The 21,075-nt window shown below is 45.0% G+C and overlaps 1 protein-coding gene across 3 annotated transcripts in view; it reads left to right on the forward strand.

Annotated features, from left to right (window-relative positions):
* The first annotated feature begins 7,210 nt into the window (after positions 1 to 7,210).
* LOC147122102 (uncharacterized) overlaps positions 7,211 to 21,075 on the forward strand; it is a 44,447-nt gene continuing 30,582 nt past the window's right edge. For 2 of the 3 annotated variants that reach the window (XM_085982848.1, XM_085982846.1), the window contains exons 1-4: positions 7,211 to 7,341; positions 11,799 to 11,848; positions 11,936 to 13,021; positions 15,183 to 15,392. In XM_085982848.1, the coding sequence (XP_085838974.1) occupies positions 11,830 to 11,848; positions 11,936 to 13,021; positions 15,183 to 15,392 (1,315 nt within the window). In that variant the 5' untranslated portion in view covers positions 7,211 to 7,341; positions 11,799 to 11,829. Of the gene's footprint in view, positions 7,342 to 8,618; positions 8,725 to 11,798; positions 11,849 to 11,935; positions 13,022 to 15,182; positions 15,393 to 21,075 lie in introns of all 3 variants that reach the window. The other variant, XM_085982847.1, reaches the window with a different exon arrangement.

The following is a 21,075-nucleotide window of genomic DNA, read 5'->3' on the forward strand; positions in this document are numbered from 1 at the left end:
AAATCGTGCCTGACTAATCTACTGGAATTTTTTGAGGATGTAACTGGTAAAATAGATAAGGGAGAACCAGTAGATGTGGTGTATTTGGATTTTCAAAAGGCTTTCGATAAGGTCCCGCATAAGAGATTAGCGTGTAAAATTAAGGCACATGGGATTGGGGGCAAGGTATTGATTTGGATAGAGAACTGGTTGGCAGACAGAAAGCAAAGAGTTGGAATAAACGGCTCTTTTTCCGAGTGGCAGGCAGTGACTAGTGGGGTACCGCGGGGATCGGTCCTTGGACACCAGCTATTCACAATATATATTAATGATCTGGACGAGGGAACTAGATGTAATATCTCCAAGTTTGCAGACAACACAAAGCTGGGTGGGCGTGTGTGCTGTGAGGAGGATGCCGAGAAACTCCAGTATGATTTGGACAGGTTGGGTGATTCGGGCAGAAGCATGGCAGATGCAATATAACGTGGATAAATGCAAGGTTATCCACTTTGGTGTCAAAAACAGGAAGGCAGATTATTATCTGAATGGCAATAGATTGGGAGAAGGGGAAGTGCAACGAGACCTGGGCATCCTTGTGCACCAGTCGCTGAAAGTAAGCATGCAGGTGCAGCAGGCGGTTAAGAAGGCAAATGGTATGTTGGCCTTTGTAACGAGAGGGTTTGAGTACAGTAACAAGGATGTCTTGCTGCAGTTGTACAGGGCCTTGGTGAGACCACATCTTGAGTATTGTGTGCAGTTTTGGTCGCCTTATCTGAGGAAGGATGTTCTTGCCATGGAAGGAGTGCAGCGAAGATTCACCAGGCTGATACCTGGGATGGCAGGAATGACGTATGAGGAGAAATTGGGTCAATTGTGTAATGTATATACCTTTAAGGGTGGAACTATCTTTTACAAGTCATGTATACTGCAGTACCGGCAGTGACCACACATGTATATAGCACTGAGTAGTAATCTGTACAGATCAGTTCCCGTGTGAGCCACGTTGAGTAAACACCTGTTGTACCGTTCTCCTGCAGTCTGTGTCAACATTGGCGACAAGGCAAGTTTGAACCTACCTGCAACTCTGCATCACCTCCCGGGGATTCGTTCCTGGAGATCAGTGGATTGGAGGTCAAGGCCAGAGACTCGGGCGTCGACCACAGGCAACCGCCCAGTCATCCAGCAGAGACTCGAGAATTGTGGGGGAGGCTGTCGAGAGCCCGGCTTGGCTTTCCAGTCGAGGTGGTCCAGCGAAACGGGCTGGCAACAGGTAGTGCGCAGATCCTCACAGCGGCGGGCTAGAGCCCGACCGAGCAGCACAGCAAAGGGCCGAGCAGCGTCGACGGGAGAGAGGGCAGAGCGCACAGGGCACAGCCGGTGTTCAGGGGCTGCGCAGCGTCGAAGAGAGGGAGAGACGCGCAGAAACCCGCGAGGCGCCGCCATTGCCACGAGGACCGCCGAGAGCGGCGTTGGCAGCAGCGCAGGAGAAGCGCGCGAAACCTACAGGGCACCGCCATTGCCACGAGAACCACAGGGAGCGGCGTTGGCAGCAGCGGGGGAGGAAGGAAAGCGCGGGAGACGCCATTTTAAACCACACCCAAAATGCCGAAGAGTGGCAGTATCACCGCATTTGACAATGAAGTCGAAGATTGGACTACATATGTCGAACGAATAGAGGTATACTGCAAGGCAAATGAGGTGTCAGATGACAAGAAAGCGTCGGTATTGTTAAATTTAATGGGTGCAAAGACGTATGGTTTATTACGAAATCTAGTAACCCCAACGAAGCCAATGGAAAAGAGTTTTGAAAACATAGTAACGATACTACAGGAACATTTAAACCCCACACCGCTGCTGATAGCAGAAAGATTAAAGTTTCACAAACGGAACCAGCATAAGGATGAAAGCAATGCTGATTATTTAACAGAACTGCGCACACTATCAAAACACTGCCAGTTTGGAGCGAGATTGGCAGATACCTTAAGGGACAAGTTTGTGTGTGGGCTTCAAAGTGAAGGAACCCAGAAACGGCTTTTATCTGAAAAGGACATTATGCTGGAAAAGGCTTTCAGCACTGCGGTATCATATGAAGCAGCAGCATGGGGCGCTGCAGAGGTACAACAGAGACCGCAAGAATATTGCAAACGAAATGTCATATGGAACAGAGAAGTGCTATCGCTGCGGCAGAACAACACACGACCAGAATGATTGCTGGTTCAAAGACAAAGTGTGCAGACAGTGTGGAAAAGTAGGACACATAGCACGAGTCTGCAGGTCGGGAAAGAAAACCAGCAATAAGAAACCTACCAAAGAAAAGTACAAGGTATAAAAGGTGATGGAGAATAGTTCAGACGAACAAAAGAGTGATAACGACTCCGAAAGCAGGGAGCTGAGTTGTCTGAAACTACATAATGTGATCACAACGGAGGATCACCAAATCATTTGGGTCACTCTCAAGGTAGCAGGAGTCCAGGTAAAGATGGAAATTGGACACAGGATCAGCCCTAGCAGTCATAAACAGACGGGACTACAAGCGGCTATTCTCACACATACCCTTGAGAGACACAAAAATTATTTTGAAGACGTACACGGGGCAAAAAGTCTACCCCAAAGGAAAAATAAGGGTGACCATTATATATAACGGTAAGGAAACACCAAAACTAGACCTGTATGTATTGCAAGATGGAGGACCACCATTACTGGGACGTGAATGGATCCGGAAAATACAACTGGATTGGCATTCCATACAGGCACTGACTGTGGCTGACAAAAAGGATGATGACGTCACACCTGGACGACTGTCAAAGATCCTAACTGACGCGAAAGAAGTGTTCCAGCAAGGACTCGGAACACAAAGGCATGACAGCGATGATTAAAATTGAAGAAAATGCAAGCCCAAAATCTTTTAAGGCCAGACCGGTACCTTATGCGATCCGCCCAGTCGTCGAAGCAGAGCTGGAGAGTCTGGAACGTTCAGGTGTACTGTCCAAGGTAGACTGGAGCGAGTGGGCTACACCCATCATCCCTGTGATGAAAAAGTCATTGAGCAGCACGCCTGGGGAACCAAGGAAGGTTCGCATCTGTGGGGACTTTAAGGTAACAGTGAACCCGATCCTTCACACCGTACAATATCCACTTCCGCGGATTGAAGATATTTTCGCCTCGCTATCTGGAGGGAAACGCTTCACTAAGATTGATCTGGCCCAGGCGTATCTGCAAATGGAGGTAGAAGAAGCATCAAAAAAATACCTCACAATCAACACCCATAAAGGTCTCTACCAATACAACGGGCTGGTATTCGGGGTAGCATCAGCTCCGGCTATTTGGCAGAGGGCAATGGAACAAGTCCTGCAAGGGATCCCAGGGACACAGTATTATTTGGACGACATCCTGGTCACGGGCGAAAATGACAGTGATCACCTTGCCAACCTGGAGCAGGTGCTCACTAGATTGCAGGAATATGGGCTCCGAGCTAACCGCCCCAAATGCGAGTTTTTTAGAAAGCAGATCTCGTATTCTGGCCACGTTATCCATAAAGAGGGGTTACATAAGTCCCCAGAGAAGATTGAGGCAGTAGTCAAGGCTCCAGCACCGGAAAATGTGTCACAACTGAGGTCGTTCCTCGGGCTGGTAAACTACTACCATAAGTTCTTGCCAAATTTGTCTACAATACTACACCCACTGAACACCCTACTGCAAACTGGGGTGCCATGGAAGTGGAGTGACGAATGTAGATGAGCTTTCCAGAAGAGCAAAACACTAATCACATCGAAAGAGGTATTGGCCCATTACAACCCAGCATTACCAATTCAGTTGGCATGTGATGCGTCACCCTACGGCATTGGAGCGGTGCTGTCGCACAAATTCTCGGACGGCTCAGAGAGGCCAATAGCCTTTGCGTCACGATCATTAACCTCAGCCGAGCGTAACTATGCCCAGATTGACAGGGAGGCCCTCAGCCTAGTGTGGGGAGTGAAAAAGTTCAATCACTATCTGCACGGGCAGAAATTCACCTTGCTGACTGATCACCAGCCTCTTGTCTCCATTTTTAATCCGAAGAAGGGCGTTCCGGTGATGACTGCGCAACGAGTACAAAGATGGTCACTTTTTCTAGGGGCGCACCACTATGAGATTGAATATAAGGGCACGAAACAGCATGGAAATGCTGATGGGCTATCACGCCTGCCACTGCCTACTGCGGAGGAAGCACCAGCAGTGGATCCCGTCGAAATATTCCATTCGACTATAGTTGAATACCTACTGGTAACTAAAGCTTGTATCGAAAAGGAAACCCGAAATGACCCGACACTGTCTCGGGTATATGATTTGACGGTGAAGGGATGGCCAGCACATGGCGACTCACTGTTGCCAGCATTCTCGACAAGGAGAGAACGGCTGTCAGTGTGCCGGGGGACCTTGATGTGTGGATCCCGAGTGGTAATTCCACCCAAGTTAAGGGATAGAGTGCTCAATGAGCTTCATGAGGGTCATCTGGGAGGGGTAAAAATGAAAAGCCTAGCCAGGGCTTATGTGTGGTGGCCGGGAATACATAAACAAATCGAGGACCTGACCAAGAGCTGCTCAGGATGCCAGAAAGTCCAAAATGCACCACCACAGGCCCCTCTACACCCATGGGAGTGGCCCTCATCTCCATGGCAACGGGTGCATATTGATTTTGCTGGTCCATTCATGGACTCCATGTTTTTAATAGCCGTGGATGCGCACTCGAAATGGCCTGAGGTCATCAAAATGTCCTCCACCATCACGGAGAAAACTATTGCAGTCCTATGGACCATTTTTGCCAGGAATGGCTTGCCAGAACAGATTTGCTCCGACAACGGACCACTGTTAGTGTCCGAAGAGTTCTGGAGGTTCTTCAAAAAGAATGGGGTAAGGCATTACACATCCGCCCCGTATCATCCAGCCACAAATGGATTGGCTGAGAGGTTCGTACAAACCTTTAAGAAGGCAATAAAGGCTATGTACAATGACAACATTCTGCTGCAGCACAAGGTGGACAATTTCCTGTTCGCCTACCGGAATGCGACACATGCAGTCACCAACCAGGCCCCAGCCATGATGTTCTTTAACCGAAGGTTAAGATCTCGCCTGGATTTGCTCAGACCAAACGTACGAAGAGATGTTGAGAGTAAGCAATTCCAGCACACCCATTAGAACCCAACAAGGAGCTTCAATGTAGGGCAACCAGTCTTGGCCCGTGACTACTGAACAGAAAAATGGCAGCCAGGAACAATATGCACACAGCAGGGCCCACTAATGTACACAGTGGACGTTGGGGAGAGCATCGTGAGACGCCATGCTGACCAGATACTAGAGTCACAGGAACCAGTCAACCCCATGCCTCGCCCATACGTACCTGGTGATGAACCCGACGTACAGGTCGCATCTACCCCAGAAACAGTAGCATCGGAAGCTGATGAACCAACCGACGACAGGCGGCCAGAATCGCCTCCGCACCAAGAGCAAGACACTCGGGAAAGGCGCTATCCAGAAAGGATCAGGAAGCCTCCCCAAAGACTGAATATATAAATAGACTATTTTCAGCTAATGTTGCATGTTAAAAGTGTTAATTGTAATTAGTTTGATATTTAATTGTTAAATGAGTGTTATGGTACTGTTAATCTAAAAGGGGAGGAATTGTAATGTATGTACCTTTAAGAGGGGAGCTATCTTTTACAGCTCATGTATACTGCAGTACCGGCAGTGACCACACCTGTATATAGCACTGAGTAGTAATCTGTACAGATCAGTTCCCGTGTGAACCACGTTGAGTAAACACCTGTTGTACCATTCTCCTGCAGTCTGTGTCTTATTATACACGGACACAACAAATTGGGCTTGTACTTGCTGGAGTTTAGAAGAATGAAAGGGGTCTCATCGAAACTTATAAAATTCTAACAGGGCTAGACAGACTAGATGCTGGAAGGATGTTCCCGATGGTCGGGGAGTCCAGAACCAGGGGTCACAGTCTAATGATAAGGGGTAAGCCATTTAGGACAGAGATGAGGAGGAATTTCTTCACCCAGAGAGTGGTGAACCTGTGGAATTCTATGCCAAATAAGGCAGTAGAGGCCAATTCATTAAATATATTCAAGAAGGAGTTGGATATATTTCTTAAGGCTAAAGGGATATGGAGAGAAGGCAGGAACAGGGTACTGAATTTGGATGATCAGCCATGATCTTATTGAATGGCGGAGCAGGCTCGAGGGGCCGAATGGCCTACTCCTGCTCCTATCTTCTATGTTTCTATGTTTATGCTAAACTTGTATCAAACCTTGGTTAGACCTCACTTGGGAGTACTGAGTACAGTTCTGGTGGCCCTATTATAAAAAGGACACAGAGGCACTGGAGAGGGTGCAAAAAAGAGTTCGGACACAGGGTCTTTGACCTGAAACGTTAACTCTGTCTCTCTCTCCACGGATGCTGCCTGGCCTGCTGAGTTTTTCCAGCGTTTTCTGTTGTTATTTTGGATTTCCAGCATCCGCAGTATTTTGCTATTGCAAAAAAGACTTATAAGGATGATACCAGAACGGAGAGGTTATACTTAACAGGAAAGGATGAACAGGCTGGATCTCTTCCCTTGAAAAGAGAATGTTGAGGAGCAACCTAATAGAGGTCTTTAAAATTATAAAAGGTTTTGATAGAGTAGATGGAGTGTTTCCATTTGTGGGGAAGAGCAAATCTAGAGGCCATCAGTGTAAGATAGTCACCAAAAAATCAAATAGGAAACAGGGAGCTGCAATAAAAACAGAAAATGCTGGAAATACTCAGCAGGTCAGCTAGCATCTGTGGAGAGAGAAAAACCAGAGTTAACGTTTCAGGTCGCTGACCTTGCCTCAGAGCTGTGTTTACTTCTTGCTTTTACAATATAAAGTTGCTGGCCTTCATCGTGGTTTCTTCCCCCGACCGACCGTTTAAAATTAGGGCGCATTAAAACCCAAAGCTTTTCTCTCGTCGTGACATTCCTGCGGCGGGGGGTGGAAGATGAGGTTTTGGTCGGTGTGAGCCGTCGGAGCCGCGGCGGAGCAAGGCGCGTTTCGAAAGTTGCGTTTGGTGTGAGCGTGGTTTGGCTGAGCAGAGACACTGTAGCCTAGCCCGGGGCAGCCTCCATCTTCCAGCAACTCAACTGCCTGCCTCGCGAAACCACAGGACGACAGAACGCGAGCCCGCCAGGACCGGACCCGAGCCCCGCTTACACATACCCCATCCCCACCGACCAGCCGCTCCGGGCACCCAGCACACGGCAGGCAGGAGGAAGGAAGGAAGAGCGGCGCTCACCCACCAGCTTCCCTCAGCCCCAGTCCGAGTCTTTGGTCTCCAGCACACTCACCGCCGCTCCTGGTAAGATTCACTCGGACCACCAAGGAGCGACTTTCCCCGGCGCTTCCGCCTCTCCGTTCGCACCCACCCTCCCTCCGCCAGCTGACGTGCCAGCGGGATGATTGGAGAGAGAGAGAGATGTTCCAGTCCGGTTACAATGCGCCCAACTGGGCCAGAATCACACTCCCGCTCCCCGGCCCTGTGCCCGGGGGACTGCCCACGTGTGAATTGGCATCAGGCAGGAAAAGTGCCAATCCGAGCAATAGTCACACAACAAGATGTGTCGGATCTAAACATCAGTGTTTGTGAACATGCGGGGGCGGGGCGGCAATTATTACCATTAATATTGCAAAGACGAAATACTGCGGATGCTGGAAATCTGAAATATAAACAGAAAATGTTGGAAATACTCAGCAGGCCAGGCAGCATCTGTGGAGAGAGAAACAAAGACCTGAAACATTCTCTCTCTCTCTCCACAGATATATACCATTTAATTTTGTGTAGTTAAAAAAAGTGTTTGTGCAAATGTAGAATAATAGTGTATCACGGTTCTCCGCATATTGTGTAGTCATATTGCCCTGTTTTCTACACAGGATAGTTTCACACATGATCTGTTGTAAGTGGCTTGTAGATGATCTAGAGAGTTTGCAGTCCTATTTGCTATTTTTGTTGAGGATTGGTGCCAAGGCTGTTGTGTTGCATAGTTCTGTCTCCCTCCTATTGAATCCCTTTAGTCTTTCTTTAGTTGAGTGGGTTGCAATACACCTTTTTACCATGCAGTAAATTTAACAATACATTTAATTACCAGGGCCATAATGTAGGACAACACAGAATCTTTTCAATCTAAGTTACTTCTGTCTCTGTGTTCCTATTCCCTTAATGCATTTCTAATAACCGAATTCCATTCTAGTTCCTTGAAAGTCAATAAGATTTCTTATTCCACCTTCTATACCAATAATCTGTTCCACATACTTGCCATCTTTTTCGCAAAAAAGTTCCACCTACATTTCCTATTTTGTTTCCATCATTTGTAAATATTGTGCTTAAATTCTGTAAATGGCAGAAAGCTTACTTGATCCAATTTGTCCAAACATTTCATAATTTTAAACACTTCTATAATATTCCCTCTCAGTCTTCTCTTTTCAAGAGAGTAAAGACCCAAGGTAGTCAATCTTTCCTCGTATATCATTCCCTTGCGGTGACATTTGTTATGTAGGTAGCACAGCAGCCATTCTACACTAGCAATGTATCAAAAACAGGCAATGAGATGAATAACCAGTTAATCAATTTTTTGACAGTGTTGAGAGAAGATTGTTGGCTGGGCACCAAGAGGACTCCTTGAATGCTGCTGTGGAATCTTTAATGATCATCTGAACCAATGGTGCAGGCAGGAACAAGAAATCAGTGAGCACTAACATGAACCAGGCACAGAAACAACTAACTACCACTACCTTCGTGTAACGGGAAAAGGTTATAATGGGATGTCTAGTTTGGCTATCCATTTGATGGCCTCCAGAGATGCCAAGTAGAGAAATGAGGTGCCTCCCGTAATAGATCTTAGTGGGCAGGTTGATGTAATGTGCTCCATGGTCTGAGACTCATAGCCACAGTCGCATCTCGCGTCGTCCCTCATCTTCCACTTGTGGAGCAGGTGGCTGCATCGTCCATGCTCTGTGCAGATTCAGTTGAGCGCTGTCCACTGTCTTCGAGGGTGGTCAAAGCCAGGGACCTCTGTTGTTGGGTCAGTGATGAGGTGTTGGTTCTTTATGTTGCATGCATCCCACGATTCCATCCATCTAAATAGTGGGTTGATACCAGCAGCATGAATATTGGCTGCTGTTTCCCAGAATGGCCGATGTGATTTTAAGAGCTTTCGTGGTGGGTTTTTCAAGTCTTCGCAAATGGGAAGGTTGATGTTGCTCATGACTTTTTCCATCTCACGGAGCACAGGCGCATCGCGGCGAATGGCAGGCAGGTCAATGTGGGACAGCACCGGGAGCCACTCAGTTGGAGTGGACTTAAGTGTATCTGACACCATTTTCATGGTGGCGTTTAGCTGCATGTCCACGATCTTTGTGTGGTGGCAGCAGGACCATGAGGCAGAGCAGTATTCTGCAGCAGAGTAGACTAGGGCCACTGTTGCGGTGCAAAGTGTTCTGGCAGTGCTCCCCCATGACATTCCAGTGAGTTTCCGGACCAGATTCACCGTGGTTTTTACTTTTTTGCTGGTGAGATCAGGCTGATAGGTGCGAGTCCTGTCCAGGGTGACATCCAGGTATTTTGGGTAGGGTTAATGGGTAAGTCTTCCTCAGAAGGAAACGTTGCATTCTTTCCCAGCTGCATTGTTCAGATGGAATGCTGACAGCTGTCTTCTCTGGATTGGGGCGAAGGCGCCAGGTCCGGAAGTAGCACTCCAGTAGGTTCAGCTCGCCTGTGAGCCTCCTACTTGCTTCCTCTAGCGGTGACGCCTGCGTCAGCAGCGCTATGTCATCAGCATAGGTGAACTTCCAGGATTTGGTGCAGGGCATGTGCGCCATATAGATGTTGAAAAAGGGCCGGTGCAAACACCGACCCCTGTGGCAGATCATTGTTGAGCGTCCGTGTTCAGCTGGTCTTGTCACCAAGATAGACGCGGAACTTACGGTTGCTCATTCGGGTGATGATATACCTGAGAGTCTTGCGGCATTGGATGATTATTGAAAGCTTCAGTAGCAGGCCTTCACGCCAGACAGAGTCGTAAGCCGATGACCAGTCTATGAAGGCAGCTCCAGTCTGATGACAATCTACACGTGGTCTCCCTGTGTGTGCTAGTTCACTGAGAACTTGCCAGCTAATGTCATCAAGAAGATGACCGAACGCCCGAATGCGGCCTCCCGGTCTGAAAACCATGAAAGCTTCGAACAAAAACAACTTATTTTGTCAAACAAGATGGTTCTTCAGCCAATAACACTAATCCAATTGGTATAAATATATTCTGATCAGAGTAGAAGCAAACTACAAGAATGTTAACAGAAGAAATATTGGGGATAAAATTCTATTCCAACAAAAAGCAATAAAATGCTTAATGCTTTCCATAATTAACAGCTAACTAATGAGATTGCATTCTCTGAAATCATTTATGTCAAAGCTATGTTTTTCTAAGTTATTGACCTTCAGTTTCAGGAGATTAAGTTTCAACTTTGGAGTGTAGTCTTCACCAGTGGCAGTTGGTCATTTTTGTTGGCCCTACTATAAGTAGATAAGTGTCTAAGCCGAATCTGGACCTGAAGTCTCCTGATTTGGGATAGTTCGGACTAATTCGCTGAATATCAAATTTAGACTCAGTTTGGACATGGGGATCAGAGGGAGAAATATAACTACGTTTTTTTTAAATACAAATGCATTAAATTACTTAGTGTAATGGAAGGATCCAGTTTCCTTTCATCCGATATTCCATTCCCTAATAATCAAATGGCAAGTTTTTATTTGGATTATGCAATAGTATATAGCGAAGAGATAATCTGTTAGTTTCCTAATGGTGTTTGATTGATTCCTTGGCAGTCGAACCTTAATGGTGAGTCTGTTTCTTATGGTGCTATGGGGGAGGGGGTGATGAATGTATCCATATTCCCTGGTGATCTGCAGAAGCTCCCACATCTGCCTCCAATTATCAGAGTTGCAATATAGCTTTTTGTTTGAACAACAGGGTCTTTGAGAATGGTTTGTAATGGTGGTGATTGAATCATTTATTTCTCATTTAATTCTGGCCATATCAACAACAAATTGCATTTATATAGCACCTTTAATGTAGAAAAATGTCCCAAGGTGCTTTGCAGAACTCAACACCGAGCTGAAGGAGAAGATATTAGGAGGGGTGACTAAAAGTTTGGTCACAGAGGTTGGCTTTGAGGAGGAATGAGGCGGAAGAGGTGTCGGGAGGGCATTCCAAGGCTTGGGGCCTAGACAGCTGAAAGCATGGCTGCCAATGGTGGGCAAAGCAATTTTTTTTGGGGTGCACAGAGGCCAGAGTTGGAGGAAATCAGAGTTCTGAGATGTTTGTAGGACTGGAGAAGGTTAGCGATAGGGAGTGGCAAGGCCATAAAGGCATTTGAACATGAGGTAAGAGTTTTAAATTTGAGGCATTGGGGGACCGGGAGCCAATTTCGGTCAGCATGCAGGGGTGATGGGTGAGTGGGACTTGGTACTGGATAGACTATGGGTAGCCGAGTTTTGGATGAGCTAAAATTTATGGAGGGTGGAGGATGGGAGGCTAGCCGGGAGAGCATTGAAAAAGTTGAATCTAGAGATGACAAAGGCATGGATGAGGCTTTTGGCAGCAGATGGGTTGAGGCAGGGGTGGAGATGGGCAATGTTATGGAGGTGGAAGTAGGCAGTCTTTGTGATGGTTTTCCATTTTTCCTGATTGAGAAGATGCTCCTTTTTCATTTAAAATGTAGTTTACACCAGCATCTTGCATTTTTATTTGTTATTTGTTGCAGGTAATACAAGAGTGAATTTGACATTGAAAACATGGAAGTCAAACCTAAAGGTAAGTTGAATAGGAAGTGTTTGATACACCCAGGCAAGGATTTACATTATTTTTGGTGAGATTCTAAACTTCTTTCCTTTTTTCCAGATTATACATTCCCAAAAGAAAGCCATTCCAATTCAGTGTTTCACTTAACACGTGAACACCTTGAATTGCTGGTGATATGGTCCCATTGTCATGGTAACCAGTGTACATTTACCCCAACTTGGAGAGAGATTGTTGAAGAACACCAAAATGGAGTCCTGGCTATTCTATGGGAGTGTGAAGCTGGTCACTCCTACCATTGGTGGACTGGAGGTGTATGTCAATTACCATGTGATCAAGATAAATCCAGAGGCCAGCTGCCTTCGAAATCCAAGCAGTTGGAAGATGTGTTAGCATCAGCTGTACAAATAAGAAAACCACATAAAATTAAGACTACTGACAGTGATTTAACCAAAGAAACTGATTCAACTGATAGCTCTTGTAAACCTTTTCTACCTGCCGACATTAAAGCAGTCCGAAATGGAGCATCAGTTTCACAAATTCCTTCTGCCCATCATTCATGGAGAGAAACAATGTTTGGTGGTGACAGAGGGAAATTGGATGTCAGTGGCACAACGGGTGAAACGCAAGCTGATAAGAAACCAGATATTGTGTACATAAAAACTGAAAAAGAAGAAACCTCAGATTTCAGTAATCAATGTGAACTCAGAGATGAAAATAGAAGTCAAAATCGAGAGCTGAAGAAATATCATTTGGGTTCCTTGGTCGCAGGACAATCAACTGGACACGTATCTTCAACTGACACGTGCAGCGTATCGAATGGCTACAGAAAACGGTCATCATCAGTTACTGATGATCAGTGCTCTGGTTCATCATTAATGCCTCACTGTAATAATGGCAAAGTTCACATTGCAGAACTACACCACTCCCCTCATCCTGTGTCCAGAGGATCTTGCTTAACTGGAAGCTTAGTGGAGAGCACCATGAAACCATCAGATGTGTCAACAGGACAGTACTACATTGGGTCAGCCAAGGTGACAAATCATGGCCGGAGTGGATCAAATCTGGGGCCACTTTTAGATTCTGAATATGTCCGGCCCTTAATCCATAATCGTATAAATTCTGATATTGGCAATCCTGAATTGCAGTGCGACCCTCCAGTACCATGTGGGCAGGAGGGAGTTCTGGGTAAGTAAATTTTTTGTAACTTTTGCTGTTGAACCAGAAAGTGTTTCCAAGAGTAATTCTGTGTTTGGTCATTTTGTGTTTTCACTGTCAATTAAACTACTGTTTTAGTAACTGTACAAGTATACTGTATTTTGTACCCTTTCCTTAACCAAAGAATACAGTATAATCTGGTATGTTCACAGATCACATACTGTATTTGTGCAAATGTTCATCCACACTTGATAGTTCTACCCTCAAGAAAAATTTATGCTATAATGTACATTAGTCAACTGTCTTGGGTTTTGCTTTTATATCACTGTTTTAATTAGAAATATATTGAGTGCAGTATAACGTGAGCTGATATACTCATAATATCATTTGTCAGGGTGGGATATTATTTTGCAATACAGGGTATACATTTTACAAAAACCTAGACCAAATCTTCAATTTTGAGGTGACCTAGCTAGAGCATCTGTTTCATTGATTACCCCACTAATTGTCGATATCTCTGCTATTAAAGAAGTAGCATTGACTTTTTACTACTTTATTTTTTTATTTAGGAAAAAAAGGTTTATTTGCCATATTCCAAAAGATTTTTTTAAAAAGTGAGTGGAACATTCTGTATTTCCCCAATTGTGCAATGACTTGGCACAGTGTTGAATACATTTTTGAACCAATCACATGCAATACTGGCCACTTGGGCAAGACATGCTACAGGTGGGATCAAATTTTTAAATCGTCACAGTTGTAAATACCCATTCTTTGCTGATGAAATATGGTGGGCCTAGTGAGGCTGCAGGATTCAAATGATAAAGTTACCCCCCCCCCCCAATTCATAATGTAATATGGTACCTGTCATTAATAAATGGATCACTATTTTAAATTAAGGTCTCTTTTTAAAAAAAAAAACTTGCATCAGAGAAGAATAGTAGTACAGGAAACTTTGTGCTATCCGGCACTGACGGGACCGAGCTGTTGCCGTCCCATCAAAACTGCCGGACAAACCAGCGCTAATGTTAAAACATACGGAAGCTTTTGAGCTCCGTATCTAGCAACAGCTTCTAAACAGTCGGCCGTAGCTTGCAAGCGTCTCTGTAGCTAAGCAACAGCTTTAGCTAGACCTTGCAGAGCCTGACTAGTGGGGGAAAAAAAAGCAATGAAAAGAAAAAAAACTTACTGAACCGACTCCTGAATTTTGCCGGTGGCTCGAGCATTCCGGACAGTTAACCTCCGGATAAACCAAAGTTTCCTGTATGAGATCAAGTGGATTCAATTTCTAACTGATTTACATACAGTTCGGTCAGGAGATATTGAGGTTCTTGTTTGTATTGGCTGTGCCATCTACATCGGAGATGTATGGCACTTTGTTGTGTGACTGCTCCAGACTGATTTAGGATCAAACTTCTATATAACCCTGAATCAAATTCTTTTCTAAATCAATTGGGTGTGAATGCTGCAGAGTATATGATCAATTTTTAATTTGGAATTCAAAATGCTGGTTCATCTTCGAATCGATGCAGCTTCCCACATGCTGTTCAGGATCATCATCATAATATAGGAGCTGTGTCATTTTACAGACGTGAAGGAAGGTTATGGTCTATGACAAAAATTGTCATTTTGAAGGGGAATCACAGGTTGTTTTTAAATTAAGTCTATGTGAAGGGCTGAAGTTTACAATGCAGGACAGCAATACAGTTGAAAATAGTTGGAGAGAAGACCATATAAACTGAGGTAATAGTTAGGTAATGCCAAGCTTAGATTTAAAAAACTAGTTGATTTGTAATATACAGGATACTTTGTGTTATCCGGAGGCTAAATGTCCGGCAAGCTCGAGCCACCGGCAAAAATCAGGAGCCGTTTCGTTAGGTTTTTTTTCTTTTCGTTGCTTTGTTCTCAACAGTCAAGCTCTGCAAGGTCTCGCTGAAGCTGTTGCTAAGCTACAGAGACGCTTGCAAGGTACGGCCGACTGTTTAGAAGCTGTTGCTAAGCAACAGGGTTTGTTGCCAGATACGGAGCTCAAAATCTCCGCATGTTTCAACATTAGCGCTGGTTTGTCCGGCAGTTTTGATGGGACGGCAACAGCTCGGTCCCGTCGGTGCCGGATAGCACAAAGTTTCCTGTAATATATTTAATACAGTACTTTAAATAGATCTAACCGAATGCCTTGTTTTTGTATTGCCAGAGTTCTTGCACACTATTTTGAAAGCTGATGTAGTGGATGAGGTTTTCTCTAATGTTCGTTTAGCGAATGAAACTGATGTCGAAGTCTTGACAGAGAATCTTAGTGGAAAAGAAGCTGTGCTACTGGATTCTGGAATCCAGACTAATGCAAGGTTGTATTTCAGTGCTGGTGGATGGGCAGCAGTTTCGGCAACACTTGAAGTACTGGGAGGTGAGTGAACCTTCATGATTAATATGGTTCCTAGTTGTTCCCTCTTTTGCATAAGCAGTGCACTGTTTCTCTTGCTTACAAATTGCAGACAAAAAATATACTGCATGGAATGCATTTAACTCCTAAATTGCTTATCAAATGTAATCACTTTAAACAGGGATTTCTTCATAGATCACTTCCATTATAAAGATTTGAGGGGCAAGTATTAGTCATTTAATCTATGTTACAGTCTAGAAACAGAGAAAAAGAGAGAAATGCTGTTGAGGTAGGATAGCAGAGAGAGGGCAAGATCTCTTCTTGGGAGACTTGGCTGATTGGTTGGCAGCAGAGACAGTGAGACAACTTGTTTGGTATCTGTCAAATAAAAAAGAAACCAATCGCTGTGCTCAAGAGTTTCCTTACTAAACTACTTAGAGTAGAGTTTCTGTTTGCTTGAGTGTCAGCCATGGCTCCGTTGGTAGCACTCTTGCCTCTGAGTCAGAAGATTGGGGGTTCAAGTCCCACTCCAGAGACATGAGCACATAAATCTGACATTCCAGTCCAGTACTGAGGGAGTGCTGTATTGTCGCAGGTGCTATCTTTTGGATGAAACATTAAACCGAGGCCCCGTCTGCTCTCTCAGGTGGACGTAAATGATCCCATGGCACTATTTCGAAGAAGAGCAGGGGAGTTATCCCCAGTGTCCTGGCCAATATTTATATCTCAATCAACATCACTAAAAAAAAAATTTGGTCATTATAACATTGCTGTGTGAGAGAGTTTGCTGTGCACAAATTGGCTGCCACGTTTCCTACATTACAACAGTGACCAATTGGCTGTAAAGTGCTTTGAGAAGTTCTATAAATGCAAGACTTTATTTCTGATATTGAGTGTGGACCCATTCTCTGTAGGAACAAATCCACCTGTTTAAGCCCAGAGAATCTAGGTACAGGTTGGCAAGAGACAAGTCTGAGGGAAGTCCAGTGGTGAATAGGGGAACTGCCTACCAGTACAGAGCATTGGTAAGCTTTACAATGCTTTTCCAGATTGGACTATTAGGGCATTGACTTCCAAAGTTATTAGGAGAGAGGAGGAAGAATCTCAGGCCCCTGAGATTAATCTATCCTCTAGGTCGTCAGATTTACTGACCCACGATCAGCCCTGAAATTCTGTGGACCTGTGTGCCTCTAGTATTGGATTACTAGAATTGACTCTGTTCCAATCTCCCATCGCTAGGCATATCGTCTTGGAGAAACTTGATTCTAAAATGATTGAGCATACTCCTTGGGGAGGGAGAAACTACAGAAAGATGGTGCTCTTCTGAGCTGGCGAAGAGAAAAAGAGAGAATACTCTGGTGTGGTTGGAGAGAGATCTTCCTGAAAAATGGGGGGAAATTACCTCTTTGAAGTCAAGGGGGTAGAAGAGGGAGATAGCTGTTGAGAAGGTGGGAAAACCTGATTGTTGCTAAAATAACTCTGTGAATTCATATTATTTCAGTTAAAAAGGTTAAGATAGTGGGCAGTCAGTAAAGCAATTGTTACATTAATAATTTGAATATTCTATTGTTTCCTTGCGCATATCCCGTATCTCTCCCACGCCATATTACAAATAGTATTTTCAGTGAGAATTGTTGTAGCTCCTAATTTTAAAACTACAGGGCTGATTTTCTGAATATTCCCCTGATGTGGAGCCTCAGTCAACCAGAGCACTTTTTAGGAGATCGTGGACATGAACTCTGCTAGGCACTCTAGATGACAGGAGTGCACATTTGAAAAATTAAACTTTCTGTATTAATGGAATTTCAAAAGAATTACAGGTTTATTAAACAGTGCCGTTGCTTCAAGTCGTTAGAAGTCCATATATCTCCATCAAAGTCTCCTTTAATCCCAACTACAAACTAAAACTATTTCACTAATTACTTATACGAGTAGCCTAGTAAAACTTTGTAAAAAAAAAAAGGCATTTGAAACCTTTATAAAAACAAAGAAAACTTGATTTTTTTCAAGTTAAAATTAAGTTTGCAAAAATGGCAGTTTTTCTAATGCCAGTGTTCCTTATGACAGCAGCGCTGGAAAGGAGTAATGATAACCAATATATAGAAGACAGAATAACAGAAGGTACCAAATTTAAAAAAAATAAAATCCATCTTCAACTGCAAGATTTGTTTTCTTAAGTAGATCTATTGAATTTTCACCGGAGTTCTCCCCGGTGTTCTGGCTAATATAACCATCATCACTAAAACAGATTAACTGATCATTGCTGTTTGTGGGATTTTACTGTGCACAAATCGGCTGCCGCTTTTCCTACATTGCAACAGTGACTACACTTCAAAAGTACTTCATCGGTTGTAACGTGCTTTGGGACGTCCTGAGGTTGTGAACGGGGCTATATAAATGCAAGTCTTTCTTTATTTTAAAAGCTGAACTGTGGGCTTGTACTTTTTATTGCTTATACACTTAAGTAATGAATAGCGATTGCCAGTATTAATTGTATGGGGAAACAAACATGGTTATATCTAACCCTTCCCCTTGCTGTTCTTGGTTCCTTGTTCCAAAATGAGTATGGTGGTGTAGTGATTATGTTACTGGACTAATAATCCAGAGGCCTGGACTAATGAAACAGAGAGCTAGAGCTCAAATTCCACCATGGCAGTTGGAGAACCTGCATCTTTACCTGTTGTGCTACAAATGTGGTTGACTCTTAACTGCCCTCTGAAGTAGCCTAGCAAGCTACTCATTTGTATCAAACTGCTAGAAATAAAAAGAGGAATCAAACTGGAGGGGTCCCTTGGCTGCAACCTAGGCATTGAATCAGGAGGTGACAAAGGCACACCCAGCCCACTCAACCCTGCAAAGTTCTCCTCTGATGCCTGGGGACTGGTGCCAAAGTTGGGAGAGCTGTCCCACAGACTAGTCAATCAACAGCCTGACATAGTCATACTTACAGAATCATACGCATCACCAAACGTTCCAGACTCCACCGGCAGGACTGATGCATCAAAGGTGGGGATACCGTGGTATATAGTCAGGGGAGAGTGGACCTGTGAGTCCTGAGCATTGACTCTGGAATCCATTAAATCTCATGGCTTCAGGTCAAGCATGGGCAAGGAAATCTGCTGATTATCACCTACTGCCCTCCCTCAACTTGGAGGAAGCACTGAGGGTAGCAAGGGCTCAGAACGTACTCTGCCTGGAGGACGACAATGCTCATCACTAAGAGTAGCTCGGTAGTACCACCACTGACTGAACTGGCCAAATCCTGAAGCATGTAGCTGCCAGACTGGGCTTGCAGCAGGTGGAGAGAGAAACAACGTGAGGGAATAACCGACTCAATCTCATATTCACTGGTCTACTTGTCACAGAATGCATCTGTCCATGACTATTGGTAGAAATGGCTTAACCGGCCTCATGTAGACCAAGTTCCATCTTCACATTTGAGGACACCCTCCATTGTATCACATGGTATTAACACCGTGCTAAGTGGCATAGATTAAGAACAGATCTAGCAGCTTGAAACTGGGCATCCATGAGGCAGTGTGGGCCACCAGCAGATGCAGAATTGTATACCACTGCAACCTGTAACCTCATCCCTTACTACTCCATCACCATCAAGCCAACCCTGGTCAATGAAGAGTGTAGAAGAGCATGCAGGTGTACCTGACAAGGTGCCAACATGGTGATGCTACAATACAGGACTACATGCATGCTATAGACAAAGCTAACTGATCCCACAACCAATGGATCCATGATACCTTGTCATGAATCGTGGTGGACAATTAAGCAACAAACTGGTGGAGGAGGCTCCATAAACGTTCCCCAACCTCAACGATGGCAGATCCCACCACAGGAGTACAAAAGACAGGTCTGAAGCATTTGCAACCATCTTCCGCCAGATGTGCTTAGTGGATGATCCTTCTCGGCCTCCTCCCGAGGTGCCCACCATCACAGATGCCAGTCTTGTCAATTTTATTCACTCCATGTGATATCAAGAAACTGCTGTGTGCATTGATCACAGCAAAGGCTAAAGGATCCAACCAATGTTCCCTCTAATTTTTTTTCTGTGTGGTCCCTTTAAATTTGCTGCGCGGCCATGCATACGCAGTATATTTTTCAGCGGCAACAGCTTGTGAGCGGCCTGAATGGGACCTCGCGATCGACGCACGGCCACGCGCCCATGCACCTTAGGGGGCACTTTGGACCCACAACAGCCCAGGTGCAGACCTGAAGAACTAGCCACGTCCCCAACCAAGCTGTTCCAGTACAACTGCAAGACTAGCATTTATCCAACAGTGTGGAATATTACAGAGTTATGTCCTGTCCACCAAAAGCAGGGCAAATCCAACCCAGCCAATTATCACCCAACAGCCTATTCCTAATCATCAACAAAGTGATAGAAGGAGTTGTTAACTGTGCTATCAGTCAGCACTTACTTGCCAATAACATGCTCACTGATGCTCAGTTTGGGTTTTGCCATAACCATTCCGCTCCAGACCTCATTACAGCCTTGGTTCAAACATGGACACAAGCTGAATTCCAGAAGTGAGGTGGGTGACTACCTTTGACATCGGGGTAGTATTTGACTAAGTGCGGTACCAAAACCCAAGTAAAACTGAAGTCAAAGTTGGGGAAAATTCTCCAGTGGCTGGAGTCATACCTAGCACAAAGGAAGGTAGTTATAGTTGTTGGAGGCCAATCATCTCGGTCTCAGGACATCGCTGTGGAAATTCCTCAGAATAATGCACTTGGCCCAACTATCTTCAGCTGCTATATCAATGACCTTTCCTCCATCGTAAGGTCAGAAGTGGAGTTTGTTGCTGATGGTTGGACAGTGTTCAGCTCCATTTGCAATTCCTGAGATAATGAAGCAGTCCATGCCTGCATGCAGAAAGACCTGGACAACATTGGGTTGATAAATGGCAAGTAACATTCACGTCACACAAGTGACCGGCAACGACCATCTCAGAAATCACAGAAACCCCACAGTGCAGATAGAGGCCATTTCGGCCCATCGAGCCTGCACCGACACATATCCCACCCTATCCCCGTAACCCCACGTATTTAATCCCCCTAACACTAAGGGTCAATTTATCATAGCCAATCAACCTAACCCGCACATCTTTGGACTGTGGGAGGAAACCGGAGCACCCGGAGGAAACCCACGCAAACACGGGGAGAATGTCTGTGTGGAGTTTGCACAGTCACCCGAGGCCGGATTCGAACCCGGGTCCCTGGCGCTGTGAGGCAACAGTGCTAACCACTATGCCACCGCTCTTAAATTAGAGTCTAACCACCCTGCATTACCATTGCCGAGTCCCCCACCATCAACATCCTGGGGTTCACCATTGACCAGAAACTGAACTGGACCAGCCACATAATTCCATTGCTACTAGAACAGATCAGAGGCTGGGTATTCTGTGGCGAGTGGTTTGCCTCGTAACTCCCCAAAGCCTCTCCTCCACCTACAAGGCAGAAGTCAGGAGTGGGATGGAATGCCCTCTACTTGCCTGGATGAATGCAGCTGCAATAAAACACAAGAAGCTGAACACCATCCAGGACAAAGCAGTGCGTTTTATTGGCACCTCGTCCACTAGCCTAAAAATGCACCCTCTCCAGCACTGGTGTACCGTGGCTACAGTGTGTACTATCTACAGGATGTACTGTAGCAACTTGCCAAAGTTTCTTCGGTAGTACCTCTCAAACCTAT

This window comes from Somniosus microcephalus, chromosome 3, assembly GCF_052327205.1.
Source record: "Somniosus microcephalus isolate GS21.2 chromosome 3, FLI_Smic_1.0, whole genome shotgun sequence".
NCBI classification, from domain to species: Eukaryota; Metazoa; Chordata; class Chondrichthyes; order Squaliformes; family Somniosidae; genus Somniosus; species Somniosus microcephalus.